At 29.0% G+C, this 17,851-nt stretch overlaps 1 protein-coding gene and 2 long non-coding RNA genes across 5 annotated transcripts; 2 read left to right on the forward strand and 1 right to left on the reverse strand.

Moving 5' to 3' along the window:
• Positions 1 to 12: 12 nt before the first annotated feature.
• LOC130497972 (uncharacterized) lies at positions 13 to 2,797 on the reverse strand. Its single transcript, XR_008937011.1, has 4 exons — positions 2,535 to 2,797; positions 2,366 to 2,457; positions 530 to 646; positions 13 to 455 (listed from the first exon to the last, which is right to left on the reverse strand). It is a non-coding gene; the product is annotated as an uncharacterized LOC130497972 (long non-coding RNA).
• Positions 2,798 to 5,456: 2,659 nt separating this feature from the next.
• LOC130498006 (uncharacterized) lies at positions 5,457 to 5,870 on the forward strand. Its single transcript, XM_056991334.1, has one exon. It carries the CDS (start codon positions 5,457 to 5,459, stop codon positions 5,868 to 5,870), a length of 414 nt encoding a protein of 137 aa, XP_056847314.1.
• A 2,946-nt stretch (positions 5,871 to 8,816) lies between these two features.
• Positions 8,817 to 17,614, forward strand: LOC108816762 (uncharacterized). 3 transcript variants are annotated; one of them, XR_008936641.1, is made up of 9 exons: positions 8,817 to 9,009; positions 9,192 to 9,260; positions 13,209 to 13,402; positions 13,491 to 13,530; positions 13,614 to 13,706; positions 13,808 to 13,877; positions 16,155 to 16,983; positions 17,208 to 17,350; positions 17,441 to 17,614. It is a non-coding gene; the product is annotated as an uncharacterized LOC108816762 (long non-coding RNA). The 3 variants fall into 3 exon arrangements; XR_008936642.1 differs by having other exon boundaries at positions 8,818 to 9,009; positions 13,491 to 13,522; XR_008936640.1 differs by lacking the exon at positions 13,491 to 13,530 and having other exon boundaries at positions 8,819 to 9,009.
• Positions 17,615 to 17,851: the final 237 nt, after the last annotated feature.

The following is a 17,851-nucleotide window of genomic DNA, read 5'->3' on the forward strand; positions in this document are numbered from 1 at the left end:
TGATTCTCACCATTGAAAAGGATAAATATCTTATAAAATAGCATACTTATGAGTCTTAAAACATCTAATTTCCAACAACAAAAACAAACAAACATAAACAACAACAGACACTTGACACCACCATTTTCTTAGACATAACAAACTGAGACAATTCAAACTGAGACAAATTAAAACACCTTAGCCAACACAACCATCGTCAAACATCCTAAAACAACCAGCACCATCGCCTTCTTGTGAGATGCTTTGGCTTCATTCACAACATCTTCCATTCTTGCAGAAATCTCAGTCTCTAACTTCAATCCAAACTCATCAAACTTCTTCTTCTCTTCTTGGGCATTCCTCTCTTCTTCCACACGACCAGAAACCATGCTCTGTTCAAGTCTCCTATCCTAAACGACAATCCTTCAACCTCATCCAACAAAGCTTCATCGACCCATTTTTAACTGTGATTATCACTACAAATATAGAAAAATCGAATCACCCACACATTTTGAACAAAGCTATTTATATAAACAAACTAACCACTAACCCTTTTCTCTGCCGCAAAAGCACAACGAAAGTATCTCTGCTAAGGATTTGGCTTCGAATGCGACGTCAAAGACAGGGGTGGAGGTATTAAGCAAGGAGGGGGGTCAGCTGATCCCACCTAATTTTTAAAAAATATATGCATTTTCTTAAGTAAAAACTTAATGACCCCACCAGATTAATTGTTTTGACCCCATAAAATTACAAAAGACATTAAAATCAAAAGCTTTATCTTATTGTTTTGGTAAATGGACTCACGTTTTCTAACTAAAATGTGGACTTTTATTTAGTTCATTTTAAACTCATTTTAAATATAATAATAATCTGTAACTTTGTTGGTTTTAGTTATATCTCTTTCATAAAAATATAAAAAACACTAAATTCCTCTTTCGTGACTGAGAAGGAGGATATAATCTCATTTCACTTTTCAATCCATGTTACTAACTAAAGCAACAATTTGAATCAAATTCAAACCAACTTTTATTTTAGTTTAATTTGTTTAACTATACTCTATTTTCCCCTAAATTATAGACTATATGACGTAAAATCATATAATTTAAGGGTTTATGTTGATAACCAGACTAAAACTAATAAATCAAATTTTAAAATAAAATATCTAAAAACAAATAGTATTGATATGGATAAATTTCTTAATATGATCACAATAAATATAAAAATACTAAATGTCGTCGTAGAAAATTTTTCAACCTTTTGTGACTATAATTTTGAACACTTTTTTGTAATAAATTCATTAAATCATTATATTTTTATTGACATATAGGTAACTAAAATAAATATAACTCTTAAAAATATATACAATTTGATCATAACTTACATTTGTGATCAATTTTAACGATTTTAATTATATTCAAAAATATATTTTGAAAATATAATATATAAATTTCATGAATAAATACTTTCAAATATTTTTATAATTTATATATATATATATATATATTTTTTTTATTTATTATATATTATCGACTTCAGTGAAAAAAAAGTTCTCGCTCCGCCACTGGTCAAGGGGATAACTAATTCTCCACACCAACATCTCTTCGGAACACCAACAACACGACCTCTTGATCGACCGCTAGAGACTCCATTCGAATTTCCAGATCCATGACTCATACTTTCTGGGTCTGTAACGAAATCTCTCTCTCAATTTTTAAGATTTTAGGGTTCTAAAGGCAATGAACTCGATTTGGGGGTTTTAAAAGTGTTTCGGTTCGGGTATAAATCGATCCATAGCCGGATCTTATTCTGGGTCGAGGCGTACCAATATAACTGGTTTACTATCGGTTTATGTAATAAACCGATAGTAAACCAGTTATATTGGTACGCCTCGACCCAGAATAAGATCCGGCTATGGATCGATTTATACCCGAACTTTCCGATAAAACTAAGCCAAATCTTGGTCTGTGTGAAAACGATGTTCGAACTTTCCTATTATGTGGAAAATGGTTGTCAAACTTTGATGGTGTGCAATTAGGACGACCTCGAAACTTTGTGTACATTTATTAATATGTCATAGTTATGGTGGGGAAATACGTCGTTTTCCCAAATAATGAAGTTTTTGAACTTACTTTTGGAGAAATGCATGTCCTTATGAATTTAGCCTTTTAACTAATTTATAGAATTAATCTGAGCAGACTTTTGTGACACCTCGAAGCATTAATGCAAAGTGTCTTGAAAACAGACTTCGCATGAAGTTAGCTGTAAAATTTGGTCAAATACTGTACAAAACTAAATTCATTTCTGCAAGACTTCTCATAAAGTCTGTTCGAACTTTTACAATAGAAAATTACCAGATATCACATGAAGCCAGATAAGAAAAACTCACCAAGAAGAAGAAGAAAAAGATGATGATGATGATGATGATGAGGATACTTCACCAGAAGTCTATTTGAGAAAGTAGACTTCACTCGAAATCTCCTTTGCAAAATATATTTAAAAATTCATAACTTAAGCGAACAATTATTTAGATTAATTCGTTGAGAATTCGTGTTTACCTTCTCCAATCACTAAGAAATCCAACTTAGGCTGAGTGAAAGATACACACAGTCGTTAACAACTAAAAATCCTTAAGCTTGAGAAAATTCAATAAAATGTGATTTTAAAAAGAAAAAAAAGGTTAGGAGCTTTTGGGATGGGATGAAAGATGAAATCCAAGATAATGAGTTTCTGTGTTAGAAATAAGATGAAGATGTAAAATCGAATTAAAACGCATTTGGAGCTAGATGTATTTCGGAAAAATATGAAGGCATTTTCATGAATAATTGATATGTTAGGGTGAAATATAAGAAAAAAAAACTTAATTTTTGTTTAGTAAAAAAGTTAAGGTCATTTTGGAAAATAAGCTCATTTAATGTTTTTGGAAAATAAGCTCATTTAATGTTTTATATTGAAAAAAATGTTTTTATATTGTTTGTCTAGATTTTATTGTAGTTTGATTGGGTGTAGATACAAAATGTCAACTGTAGATATTTTAAAATAAAATATAAATTTAAAATATGAAAATATATGATGTATATATAAAATAATTCTTTTATCAGTTATAATAATTTATAGTCATAAATATTTAAATTATCAAGGTTTAATATTATTTAATATATTATCCAAATAACATTTATAAAATTATTTAAAAGTAAATAAAATTATCTATAAACTTTTTAAATTATAGTAAAAATCAATATATAAATAGTGATAAATTTCACCCTACAAATTTGTAACTTATTTATTATTATCTATATTATTAAAGTTGAAGTACACATGGAAATAAGAATAGTAGAATAAATGAGATATCTTTGGAAACATGGATAGTAGAGATGTGTACTTTCTTTTATTTACACATTTAGCCATTGTATTTTCAATAAATTAATAACAAATGAGAATTGTTTAGAAATAATAATAACATATTTAATACTTTTTAATTTAAATATTTAGCCGTTGTTTTTAAAATAAATTAAACAACATTCTTTCTATATTTCTTTTTATTTACAATTTTGTCACTATATTTACAATTCTTTTTATTTACAATTCCTAATGGTGAAAATAAAAACGTAAACTGAAATATAAATAGTACATTATATAAAACAATTTTTAAAAATAATATTATTACCTTATTTAGTTTAGTCAAATATAAAAAATTCAAGAGTTAAATTTTCAATAAAATATCATAAAATTAATAATAATTCATAGAAAATTCATAGAAAATTAATGCAAAAATTAAAATTTTGAAACATGGATAAAAGTAAGTCAAGAAGAAAAAAGTAATTGTTTATGTTATTAATAAAAATTGGAAATCCATTATATCAATTTTAAAATATAATAAATGGACTAATCTAATTACCTAAAACTATTTTTTTGTCTAAAATATTATAAAATAAAATTTAAAATTTATATACATATTTTAAATCAAAATAATAATTTAAAGTTGGTTCATATCAAAAATTGATTTAAATTATGCATATATTCATAATTTTATTTTTACTAAAAAAATTTCCAATAACCATTACTAAAAAATATTTTCAATATATATTAGGAAAATACAATAAAAAGACTAATTTCATATACCAACTTAAATTATGGTTTATATATTTCACATTAAACTTTCAGAATATAATATATGTGATTATTTATAAGATGATACATATAAAATAATATTAATTATATGATTATTTATATGATGTACCAATACAATTAATTATATGATATATATATATATATATATATATATATATGTGTGATACATAATAATGACTAGGGTTGGGCGTCGAGGTATCCATTCCGGTTCGTTTCGGATCTGTTTGGGTTTCGGGTTTCTGGGGTCAAAGATTTCAGCCTCATTCATATATTTCTAAATTCCAGTTCGAATTATGACTAGGGCTAAGTGTTCAGGTATCCATTTAGGTTCGTTTTGAATCTGTTTGGGTTTTGGATTTCCGGGGTTAAAGATTTCAGCCCCCATTTAGATATTTCTAAATTTCAGTTCGAATTATATTCGGATCTTTGCGGGTTCAGTTCGGGTTCGGATAACTCATTTAAATTATTTTATAAAATTCATTATATATTTTGAATTTCTTAAAATCTATAAATAAAATAATATATTGTATATAAATCTGATTAACATATGTTAGAATACTTAAACTTAACATATAAATTGGTTTGGTTTAAATTTTAGATCAAAAATCAAAAATTATTTTAAATATTTTTGGTGTTTTGACTGCATTTCCACTATGTTAGGTATTTATATTTGAATATTTTTATATATTTTAAAATATTTAAACCAACCTAAAAGTATCATAAATATTCTGGATATTTTTATATACATTAAAACTAAAAATAATTAATATATATAAGTATACAAATCTTTTTCGGATATATTTTGATATCCAAAATACTTCGGTTCGAATTGGTTATGGTTTCGGTTGTCTAAAGATCAAAGTTTTGAATAATTTGGATATTTAATCAATTTTGGTTTGGTAGTACTCTTTCGAATCGTGATCGGTTTGGTTCTCAAGATTTGAATTTTTTTTATCCAGCTTTGATATTGACATAAAAATAAATATCAATATATTTTTGAAATATACTTGGGGTGAACCTTGGATCTCAACGTCCACCGCCTTACTCCCCTTTGGACCTGTCAGAGAAGATGAAAGTGACCTCTATGTATCAGACCTCATTTTGAGGGGAACGGGAAAGTGGAACCTCCAGAGAATTCAAGAGCTCTTACATGAGGTAGTAGAGGAAATTTTGACGATCAGAGCTAGCGTGACGGGTGCACCAGACTCCTATGTTTGGTACCCTATGGCTTCTGGTTCGTATTCGGCTAAATCAGGATATGCAGCAGCCTCCGCCTTAAGCCTGCAAACGCTGGATCAGCCTGCTGCTTTAGTCCCTGTTAATTGGAAGAAACATGTTTGGAATGTAGAATGCCCCCAAAGTTAAAGCTACTAATCTGGAGAGCACTACATGATGCCTTACCAACGGGAGTGAACCTCGAGAAAAGGGGAGTTGCAAACAACTCCACATGCGTTCATTGCGGAGCACCGGAGACAACTGAACATCTCTTCCTGCATTGCCCCTTTGCCTCGCAAGCTTGGGACTTAACCCCTCTGAAGAACCCCTTTGTATCAACCAGCTTTGGATCCTTCTACTCCGCCCTTGAAGCGTCGACACTTGATATCTGCCTTCCACCAACGGGATGTAGAGTTAACATCTTCTTCTGGATCGTATGGTCTCTTTGGATAACACGAAATCAGCTCCTGTTTGAATCAAGACACATCTCAGTATCAGAGACTATTACCAAAGCTCTAGCGGGAGCAAGAGAATGGGCGCTAACTTAATTGAAACCAGATAATCCATCTGAGAGCCAAAAGGAGCGATCTTTACCTCTAATACCTTCTATGCCCCAAGGGACAATCAACTGCAACACGGATGCTGCATGGAACCCGACCTCACAGCAAGCAGGTCTGGGATGGATCTTCACGCCTCAGGAATCGATGCCTTTTCTGCCTTCCCAGGGATCTCAATTTCAGACCCACGTTCAATCGGCGCTTGCAGCGGAAGCTTTAGCAGTGCGAGCAGCACTATCTCATGCCATTCATCTTGGCATAACATCAATCTGGATTCGTTCAGACTCATTGGAGCTCATCAGAGCCATCACTTCGGTTACAAAGCCAAAGAATCTCCATGGAATTCTTCTGGACATCGAAGCATTATCGTCCTCTCTTGTTTTCTGTTTTTTCTCTTTCACTCCAAGGGAGTCAAATGGGCCTGCAGACTCTATTACAAAAGCCTCTCTATGTAATATGAACTCCACCTGGGCATAGGCCTAGATTTCTCATTTTCTATAAAATCCTTAGTTGATAAAAAAAAACAGATATTATTAGATTTTCAAGTTCAAATACATAAAATTGTAACTTTTTAATCTGATTTTTTTAGCGCACACCTTTAATTCGCCATGGTTGTTCACTGTGTAGCAATTTTTCGGCTACTAAATCAGCTAGGCGGCCGAGTTTTAGAATATGTGGTGTGTCCCGTACACACACAGTAATAATCATCATATTAATATATATTCTATACATGCATTATTCTTCAAAGATGAACATATTAAATTATGCTCTCAAATATTTAATCAAACATCAAATTATTTATATATGACATAGTTTTATAAACAAAATTTATTAATTAGATAATTAAATCTTCAAAGTAACTGGATAATTTTTAATTACAGATTGACTTTTACTTGATTAGTATTTAATTATGCATTTTTCTATTTTTAAGCTTTTTATGAATAAATTAATATTTTTCAGATGACAATCTATATATATAAAAAAATGTTGCTTCTTTCCTGTTGTGCCACATCACTAAGTCGTTCGACAACAGGGTGACACGTGTCCTGATTTATTTAAACGCTGCGCATCATTTTTATTTCTATTGGGTTTTACTTATGTGTTGTGCTGGGTTTGGGCTGTGTCTGCCCCCATATTCCTCCGCGTCGATCTCAGTTCGCGTTTGAAGGTCCTCTCCTCCTCAAGCATCTCCTCCACGCAATCCACCGGAATCAAAGCTTCACGCCATTGTGATAACACGGACCGAGCCGTCACCAATCCTCATCTCGATCCCATGGATAAGGCGTCTTGAAGTTCCGAAGTCGTGCTCTGCTCCGTCGTCGTCAACAGATCCGGTGAGAAGAAGATCGAGCAACGTTAATGGCTATTTCTTCCTCTTTTGACATCTGACTCTTCGTCTTCTTGCTTCTTTCAGTTAGGCCCCTGAACTTTCAACTTGTGCAGAAACATCCTATTGATGCAGCCCCCAAACATTTCTGATCGTGAATCTAGACCCAATGAGTATCCAGAATTTGTAACACTGGTCCCTGTGGTTTCATCTTATTTCGTTTAGACCCCAGATGTTTCTGATTTGCAGAAATAACTTTGCAATGCCACCCAAAACTTCGAACCGTGCACTTTAAACCATGTGATATGCAATTATGCATGCAAATACAATATATACATCTAAATGCCTAATATAATTATTATAAACTAAAATATGAATCTAAAACTCAGAAAAATGTATGAAAAAGTACAATGACTAGCATTTTTAAAAGGTCAAAAATAAAAATATTGATGACAATATAAAATAATTATATATTGGTGGTAAGCTAACTAAATAATTTCTAACAACGATAATATAATAGATAGTAAAAATTGTAAGAAAAGGTAGTAAGAATAATATAATACGAAAATAATTTATTGGATAAGTCAAAACTTAATTACATCATTAATCATGATAAAATAGTTACTACTATAAGTTCGAATAACTTTTTTTCTGCCATCTCAACAGAGAAAAGAAAACATGATATATCAGTGTAAATTCTCAAAATTTATAATAAAATTCACATTTTTAACATTTGAATATTGAACCACATATATTAACAATACAGCGAATGCTCCATAAATAATTTTATAGCCAACAATACATTATATAGCCAAAACTTTGGTAGTAAAAAAATTTGCAGAATTCATTGTTTTCAAATTTTTGTTAATGTGGGTTTGAAGAAACATAAAAAAACAGCATGAATATATTTTTCTCAAAGATAATAATACATAAATATATAACCTAACATATATTTGTAAATATTAAACAATAAAAAACTAATATCAAATTTTATGCTACCTGCCTATTTTTCTTAAAACTATATATGAATGATAGTTATTCAGTTAAATCAGGTTATTGGTTAGGAACACATCTTCCTAGAAAAGGCTATAATAATTCCTTCAACTCTTTATAAATACTATATAATTTCATTTCACTGATTATAACAAATCTTCAACAAGAAGATTATGCCAACTCTTGATTTTATTAATAAAAGTAAAGTATTATATATATCAATAATTGATTACAAAATGTCTTTGTCATTTTTATCATAAAATCAAAGAAAGTAATCATAATTCATTTAATAACAAATTAATTTATATTAATATAACATTTTAAAATAAAAATTATTAAAGAAAAATAAAAAATTATTTACTCTAATTATTTAAATTATTTTCAAATTATGATTCCGCCCGTAGGGCGGGCCGGTCCTAGTACATTATATATAAAATCTTCTAATACTAGGCCATCCACATCATCTAATAAATTCAGCCAATCATATGTTGCTAAGTTGCCATGTCATCTTAAAATCTATATCAGATTTTATTGCAAAAAGAAAAACTTTTTCTTCTTCCTTCTCATGAGAAAACCATTTTCTTATTGTCTCTGTCGATTCACATTCTCACCACTACCACTCATATAAAACCATATTTTTGCAGAAAACTAAAGCTAATATACTTTCCAACTCCCCCCACCTTTAAAATTTATATTATGGATATGTTTTTTTATGCTCTCATTGCTGAAACCCATCATACTCTAAAGCTCATCTCAAAGCAGATTGTCTACATCGACTGCATAAAATGTAGGAAGTATGCTTGCTCAAAGGTAAATTTTTTTGCTTTAAATCTTCTTTTTGCGTTTAAAGTATTTGTTGATTGTGAAAGTACCATGAACCTTACAGCATTGGAAACTGACAAACTTGCAAATCACGTGTTCATCCTAATTGATTCGTGCATATATAATCTGAAACTAATTTTTCGTCTGAATCCTCTAACGTTTTGTTACAGATGATGATCATGTGGCGCATGCTCACTGCTGGCTTTTTCTGAATCACTATGGTTTACCCCAAGAGCAAGGTAATAAGTAGATTTATCCAATGAGTGTTACAGTTAAGCCTTAGACTACAGTTCAGATTTTTCGAATATACTTCGGACGCTTTATAAGCACTTCATTGTGCTCTTTGGTGTCTTAAGGAGCCTAGGATATATACTTTCAGGTATACGGTTATTGTTGCTGTCATATTATCAGTTTTTCCAAATACTTAATGAAATTTACATATACTAATATAAAAATCGTATTTTATTGTTTACCGTATACCTGCTCGTCGGTGTCATATTATCAGTTTTTTTTTCTCATATGTATTCGGGTCAGCTTCATCTGCGTAAGCCACCATATGACCCGATACAGGAGCAGTAGACATACAAAAAGGAATATGGATATGTCATATTTCCAATATTTCCTTTTTTTAGTGTTCCTCCATCTATCTATCTTGTTAAAATAGAAGTACACTTTAAAATTAACCCTAAGATTTGCAAAATATTTACAACCTAATGCCACTGAAGTAATTAATAAACCTAATTTTAAAGATTTTGTCTTTTTCTAATTTAATGTATAATTTCCTAGATTGATTCTACAACAAATTCATGATAAATTTGAAATTTAATGCACATTAATATTATAAACAAGTAAATAATTTCTTTCCATAATTATTTCCTATATATATACAGTATATGTTATACCATTAGTATAAAAGAAAAGTTTAAAATGAAAGCAAATATTATACGGAAAAAAATATTTATATGGTCACGGGTCAAGCTATAGAAATAAACAACAACAGTATAAAATTATTTTTCTTTAACAAATTTATTTTAATAGAAATTATATTTCAAAATATGTTATATATTTTATGTATTTATCAAATTATTTTTTTTGTTTTAAAAGATGGTAAAATTTTTTAGAATTGGAAAAAATTATGACCCACCCCTATATTATTTTAGTTAGAAAATTTAAAAATTTATATCAGAATATCCTATTAAACTTTTAATCTATCTTATTAAAATAGAAGTACACTTTAAAATTAACCCTAAGATTTGCAAAATATTTACAACCTAATGCCACTGAAGTAATTAATAAACCTAATTTTAAGGATTTTGTCTTTTTCTAATTTAATGTATAATTTCCTAGATTGATTCTACAACAAATTCATGATAAATTTGAAATTTAATGCACATTAATACTATAAACAAGTAAATAATTTCTTTCCATAATTATTTCTTATATATGAACAGTATATGTTATACCATTAGTATAAAAGAAAAGTTTAAAATGAAAGCAAATATTATATGGGGAAAAAATATTTATATGGTCACGGATCAAGCTATAGAAATAAACAACAACAGTATAAAATTATTTTTCTTTAACAAATTTATTTTAATAGAAATTATATTTCAAAATATGTTATATATTTTATGTATTTATAAAATTATTTTTTTTGTTTTAAAAGATGGTAAAAAAATTTAGAATTGGAAAAAATTATGACCCACCCCTATATTATTTTAGTTAGAAAATTTAAAAATTTATATCAGAATATCCTATTAAACTTTTAATTTTAATTTTTATTATAACTGTAAAGATTAATTTCAATCTAAAATTATATTTAAATATTACAAATACATAATTTAATATAAACAAAATCTAAAATCATCATAAAGTAAATACTCGCCCGATTGGGCGGATCAAGGTCTAGTATATCTATATTATTAAAACTCAAGTACAAATTTTTGAATTTGTAATATTTAAATATTATTTTAGATTGAAATTAATCTTTACAGTTATAATAAAAATTAAAATTAAAAGTTTAATAGTATATTCTGATATAAATTTTTAAATTTTCTAACTAAAATAATATAGGGGTGGGTCATAATTTTTTCCAATTCTAAAAAATTTTACCATCTTTTAAAACAAAAAAAATAATTTTATAAATACATAAAATATATAACATATTTTGAAATATAATTTCTATTAAAATAAATTTGTTAAAGAAAAATAATTTTATACTGTTGTTGTTTATTTCTATAGCTTGACCCGTGACCATATAAATATTTTTTTCCCGTATAATATTTGCTTTCATTTTAAACTTTTCTTTTATACTAATGGTATAACATATACTGTACATGTATAGGAAATAATTATGGAAAGAAATTATTTACTTGTTTATAGTATTAATGTGCATTAAATTTCAAATTTATCATGAATTTGTTGTAGAATCAATCTAGGAAATTATACATTAAATTAGAAAAAGACAAAATCCTTAAAATTAGGTTTATTAATTACTTCAGTGGCATTAGGTTGTAAATATTTTGCAAATCTTAGGGTTAATTTTAAAGTGTACTTCTATTTTAATAAGATAGATTTTTATTATAACTGTAAAGATTAATTTCAATCTAAAATTATATTTAAATATTACAAATATAATTTAATATAAACAAAATCTAAAATCATCATAAAGTAAATACCCGCCCGATTGGGCGGGTCAAGGTCTAGTATATCTATATTACTAAGACTCAAGTACAAAATTGGAGTGTTTGGTTACTTGAATAGCATTTATAAAAAATAAATTTGTTTGGAAACTTGGATTGTAGTTAAAAAAATTGTTTGGAAACTTGGATTGTATTTTTATTTAAAAAATATCTCTATCCAAATAAAATCAGCAAATTCATTTAAACTTCCGACATTTTAGGAAACCACTAATTGATCATATATGTTTTCGTGATACACAATATTTTTTTCCTAGATTTTTAAATTAAATAAATATCATTCGAATATTATAAATGTCGTAGGAGGTTCGAGTTGGATCATTTTCGGTCTGGATTGGTTTGTAGAAACCTAAAAATATATCAATAAACTTTCATTTTAAATATGGCAGTAATAAATAACTTATATACAAAAAAATACAAACTCGTGCAAGCGTGCACGTCAAAATGTAAACTGAATTAATATATAAATATGTTATATTGCTATGTAAATAATTGTTTATAGATTCTTTAGTTGAGTAATTTTTGATATAGCTTCTATTGAAAGAAATATATTTTAAAAAATTATATGAACTGAAGAAAAACAATATAAAAATAATGTAATTCAAAATCATTTCTTTTAACAACAAATTAGACAAATATGTTGATTTGTATACAAATTACAATGTAAATATTTAATTAATATAGGAATATGTCACATTGTTTAAACAAAATATCAATGTAAAATTATTGTACAGTTATGTTCTAAAATCATTTATTTTAACAACAAGCCAAATAAATATATTGATTGAAGAGAGAATAAAATAAAGTTAGAGAAACACAGTTTACCAGAGACACTCTAATATGTTGAATTTATTATTAAAAAGTTTTAATAAGATAAATATATTCAATAATTACAAACAAATAATATTTTTCATAAAAGTGAAATAAGCGCGGGTCAAAATCTAGTAATCTATTAAAACTGAAGTACAAAAAGAATTAACCTAATTTTTCTTAAATAATTACAATCTAATGCCACTGATCTAAACACTGTAGTTTTATCTAATCATTAAACTAACTACAATCGACAATTTTAAATGTCATTGGGATTTCATTTAACACACTTTAACCTAATTATCGTATTAAACATTTTTGGTTAAACAATTTTTTTCACAAAGCTGTAGCCGTCTCCGTAACCTTAACCCAAAACTCCATGACCAGTGAACATGAAGAGCAACCATATGGAGATAGATTCATCTTAAAATTAATTTCTTTATTCATATTAGGGTTTTGAATCTGGAACTGGGTTTTCTGTACTCTCAGTTTCATAGACAATTATTTTTACTCTGAGAAACATTGTCTCGACTGGGAGGAAAATGACAACATGATAGCCTCATGCGCATAGGAAACCTCCCTGACGGCGAGTCTCTCTAAAGCTTAACACTTATGTGGTTAACCAAAGTTGTTTTCTTTTTTTTTTCTTATCAATTCCTTTCTGTGGTTATCAAACAGAGATGGGTACTCATGGGGACGATGAACATGGAGATTGCTTCTTTTGTTTTTATCTCTAGACATTGTTTCTCACCGACGCTTTAAGATTCTCTAATATATGGCCTTTAGCTTCGATTAGACTGCAACACATTACTCTGAAGATGAACCCACCTCTATCTTAGAGCCCAAGTTCAACGTTAAGATCATTACTGGAGGTAATCAACTCATATTTTCCTATTATACATTTGTGATTATGTGCATTAGCAAGATTCTCCAAAGCTTTTGATTTGTTTTCATTCGCAGTTGCTACTCAGAATTTAAGCAAAGTGTCCCATGTATAAAAGTTGTGCCTTATTCAACCAACTACTTATTTAAAGGATACTGTTTCTTTTGCAAACGAATGATATATTTGCTTAATGCATATAGTGTATGGCTCAAATCCCTGGGGCAACCAGTTACATTGGTTCTATTTAAAAGGAAAAATATGAAGAAGGATGCCCCAAGAGCTTATATGTCAATGTGAGTATGCTTTAAACTTTGTAAAAATGCTGGTATTATGCTTCTGCTAAGTACAAATAATGAGGAAATAGACGGTTTATATGCTTCTGTTCTATATCCAGTTCCGCTACTACGCAGAAGTGTCAAAACACCTACAAGAACTTACCGTGTCTGCGTTATGGGTGGAAAAAGGTCAGTCTCTATGTTTGCTTATGCTGATTGACTTAAAAAAAAAAAATCTTTTGCTGATATTCGATTTCTGCATGGTTTCTAAATAAAATGTGAATTTTGTCGTTGTTTTGATGAAGTAATTTAGAATGAACAAATTTGACATTGTTGAACGGTTGAAGCAATTTCAAGGACAAATGAAAGTATTTTTTTTATTTCTGTGTGCAAGGATTTTAGTTAGTTCAGTCTGAGTTGTTTGTTGCAAAATTTTGGTTTAACTACATATCTGTTTTTTTAATTAAATTTAACTGATATCAAATATGTGTCTTTTCACTTATTCACGTGAGCACTCCATACTTTTGTTTATAATATTTTTATAAATTTGTACTTTATAAAATAAGTGTTGTAGCTCATATATAGTTTTTCAAACCGATATCATCAGGATCTTAAAAAATAACCATTTTTATATTTATTTATATTTTATTATTGGTTTAAAGTTTCTATAAGACTCAGAGTTTTCAAAATAAGATTAATAAGTAAAAAAAGGTATTTAAATTTATTTTAGGACAACATATTTTCAAACTAACTTTTAAACACTATATACATTTAAAGTTTGAATTTAGTAAAATATGTTAAATCGTTTAAATAAAATATAAATTTGTAAATGTAGTATAAAGTATAATTTGTAAAATGATGAAATTATAAGATTACTAAATCTATATTATTAAAACCGAAATATAAATTAGGTTTATTTGGAGACTTAGATAACAATTTTTTAAAAAATGTTTGTTTAGAAACTTGGATAGTAATTAAAAAAATAGGTTTGTTTGGAAACATAAATATCAGTTTAAAAACATTTTATTGGTTCGGATTCGGATATTTCTAAATTTTGGTCAATGATTTCAGTCATATTCGGATATTTCTAAATTTTGGTTCGGATTCGATTCATATCTTTGTGGGTTTGGTCATGTTCGGATAACCCATTTAAATTCATTATATACTTTAAATTTCTCAAAATATATAAACAAAATAATATATTACATATAAATTTGAATAACATATATCAGAATACCTAAACTTAACATATAAATTGGTTTGATATAAATATTTGGATAGAGAATCAATAATTATATTAAATATTTTTCGTAATTTGACTATACTTTAACTATTTTAGATATTTACATTTGACTTTCTATACATATTTTCAATTATTTAAACCAACTTATAAGTACCATATATATTTTGAATGTTTTTATATACATTAAGTCTAAAAAATAATATATATAAATATATAAATCTATTTAGAATACATTCAAGTATCTGAAATACTTTGGTTCGGATCGGATTCGGTTTCAGTTCTGTAAATACCAAAATTTTGATATTTAATTAATTTTGGTTCGGATTTTGTACTTCTTTTTGGGTTGAGAACGGTTTGATTTTTTAGATTTGGATTTTTTCTCAACTCTAATATTGACATAAAACACACACATATTTTATAAAAATATACACCCGCACGGGCGTGCGGGTCAGAATCTAGTTCTCAATTTATTTACCGTAATCAGTCTTGATGGGTTGGTGAAACTTCTCAGCTTAAATTATGTACGTTATAATAGGAGTTGTATAAAGTTGTAAGACTTTCAACTTAAAGCACCGTAAAATCCATAGCTCTGAAGAAAAATGACATGGCCGAAAACGGAGCAAGGGACCAATATTTGGAAAAAAGTATTTGCTTAGAAAGTTATTGGGCTTTGACCAGTGGCGGAGCACAAAATATTTTTGACCGGAGTTATAATATATAAATTTAATATTTAAATTAAAAAATTTATATATTATAACAACAAAAATCTATTTTTTCAAATTAATGGGGCATTTAATATTTTCATATAAATTAGTGTGGTCAAATACCAAGTTTTTAACTAAATATTATAATAAATTTTAAAAAATTACACTAAAAAAAATTTCCCCAATTTTAGTAGGGTCACTTGACCCCATATGTCATAGGTACCTCCGCCTCTGGCTTTGACTATGATGGTTTTGAAATCACATTGTAAACTGTAAGCTTTTGATGTGTTCACAATCTAGATGCACATAATCTATGCATATTTCAAGGCATCGTAATTGGAACCCTAAAGTCTGAGAGAGACCCTATAGTTCCTTGGCTAAGCTTCCCAATTTTATTCCTTCTTCAAGTTATTTGTCATTTTCCTATTATCATTTTAAGTTCCAGAACCTAGAATCGTGGCAGTCGTCACCATTTCAATAACCCCACTTTAGGTCAGCTTGTGTACCGTTACATGGCAGTTAAGTTCAAGCGGATAAAATCTTCCTTGATCAGTAAAAGGATGTTTGTTTCTTCGAGCAATAGTTTGGACCCGAACAGAGCCGATCCGTCTCTCAAGTTTGCTATGGAGAATTTGAAATGGACTGAGGAGAATTTTTTTTTGCATGAGTGGATACTCAATATATATCAGTTAGCCAAGTTCCTTGTCAAATTACAGTTTCCACATTAAAAAGGCGATTGTAAATGGTGACCACTTGCTTGTGTATAGATTCTTACACATACATCTCTCCTTTGACATGATTTGAACCCCTTTAACCACCAAAGGTCTTAAAATGGACGCTCGCGCGCATGAACATATTAACAGTTCTAGCTGTCTCTCGCTGGGACTACCTGGACAATATTCACCGACTCACCCAGACCCCAATATTCCTCACTCAAACAAAACAACACATCCTTTTTACTTTAATCATTAAGTTCATATTATAATTTTTCTCTTTGCTTCTTTTATAAGCTGTCTGAAAAGTACGTCAAAAGTAGGCCTGGAATTCTGACCCAAACCGACCCGTCCGAACCGAACCGAGCATTATGACATTCGGTTCAAGTTCGGTTATCAGGAGAAAACCGATCGGAAGCTGTTAAAAAATATTCTGTTAGTGCCTCGGTTCGGTTCGGTTCACTATATCCGATCGGTTAATCGAAATTTAACCTACCTATATATATCTCTTAAACCTAAACAACCCTAATCAGTTTCTCTTCGTCTTCCTCAAACTGGAGCCGTTTCTTCGTCGGATTCTCAACCCTATCAATCTCGTCTTCTTTGTCTGTTTCTTACATCCTTCAGAGCACGAGGTAGATTGTTCACTCTCTTCTCTAGTTCTGTCTATTTTTTAGTGTTTAATTTGGGTTGAATATGAGTTTGGATGGATTTGAGATTTAGGGGTTTTGTCGAAATCGATTTGGGTTAAACGTTTAGGGTGGCTCAGGTCGAAGGTGTAGTTGATTATTAGGTCTTGCGTTTGTCTGTCAAATACTCTATGTCTTTCTCTAACTTGATTATTCCATCTTCTTATCAGGTTCTGAAAATGATGTCCTACTTGAATATTGCATTGAATCAGGACAAACAGTGCTGTTAAAAATAAAAGATCGATTTTATTTTTCATGTGTAGAGAATCTGTAAATTCCAAATTCCATGAGAATTTCATCATTAGAATTAGAGGTAATGTTCTTCTGTCTCTAACTTCTTTGTGTTCTTTTGTGTATTGGTGTTCTGTTCTTTCACTAATTTTCTGAGTTCAATAAGTTGCAGGTTGGAGTTGAAGCGTCCCTGTGATCTTTAATTTTCTTTTCTATTGTTTTATTTGGTTACTCTTTGTGCTTTGTTGGACATTATGAGTTCTGACATAGATTCATAATTTTAGAATGTTATCTTTTCGATGATTTAGAAAGGAAGAACAATATATATGTTTGTTTTGCTGACAAATATGGATTTTTAAGCTCATAACCGAAAAAATAAAAATTATCCTGAAAACCCGAAAATAACCGATTGTAACCGAAAACTTCGGTTATATGGGGAATAATGTAAAAACTCGGTTATTTTCGGAAATTAAATAAAAAACCGAACATAACTGACATCCGAACTGAACCAAACCAAAATTACATAAGTTCAGACATATAACATTTTCACTAGAAGTCTCATGGGAAGTCCTATCGGAATATT

Source organism: Raphanus sativus, chromosome 7 (assembly GCF_000801105.2).
Source record: "Raphanus sativus cultivar WK10039 chromosome 7, ASM80110v3, whole genome shotgun sequence".
Taxonomy (NCBI): domain Eukaryota; kingdom Viridiplantae; phylum Streptophyta; class Magnoliopsida; order Brassicales; family Brassicaceae; genus Raphanus; species Raphanus sativus.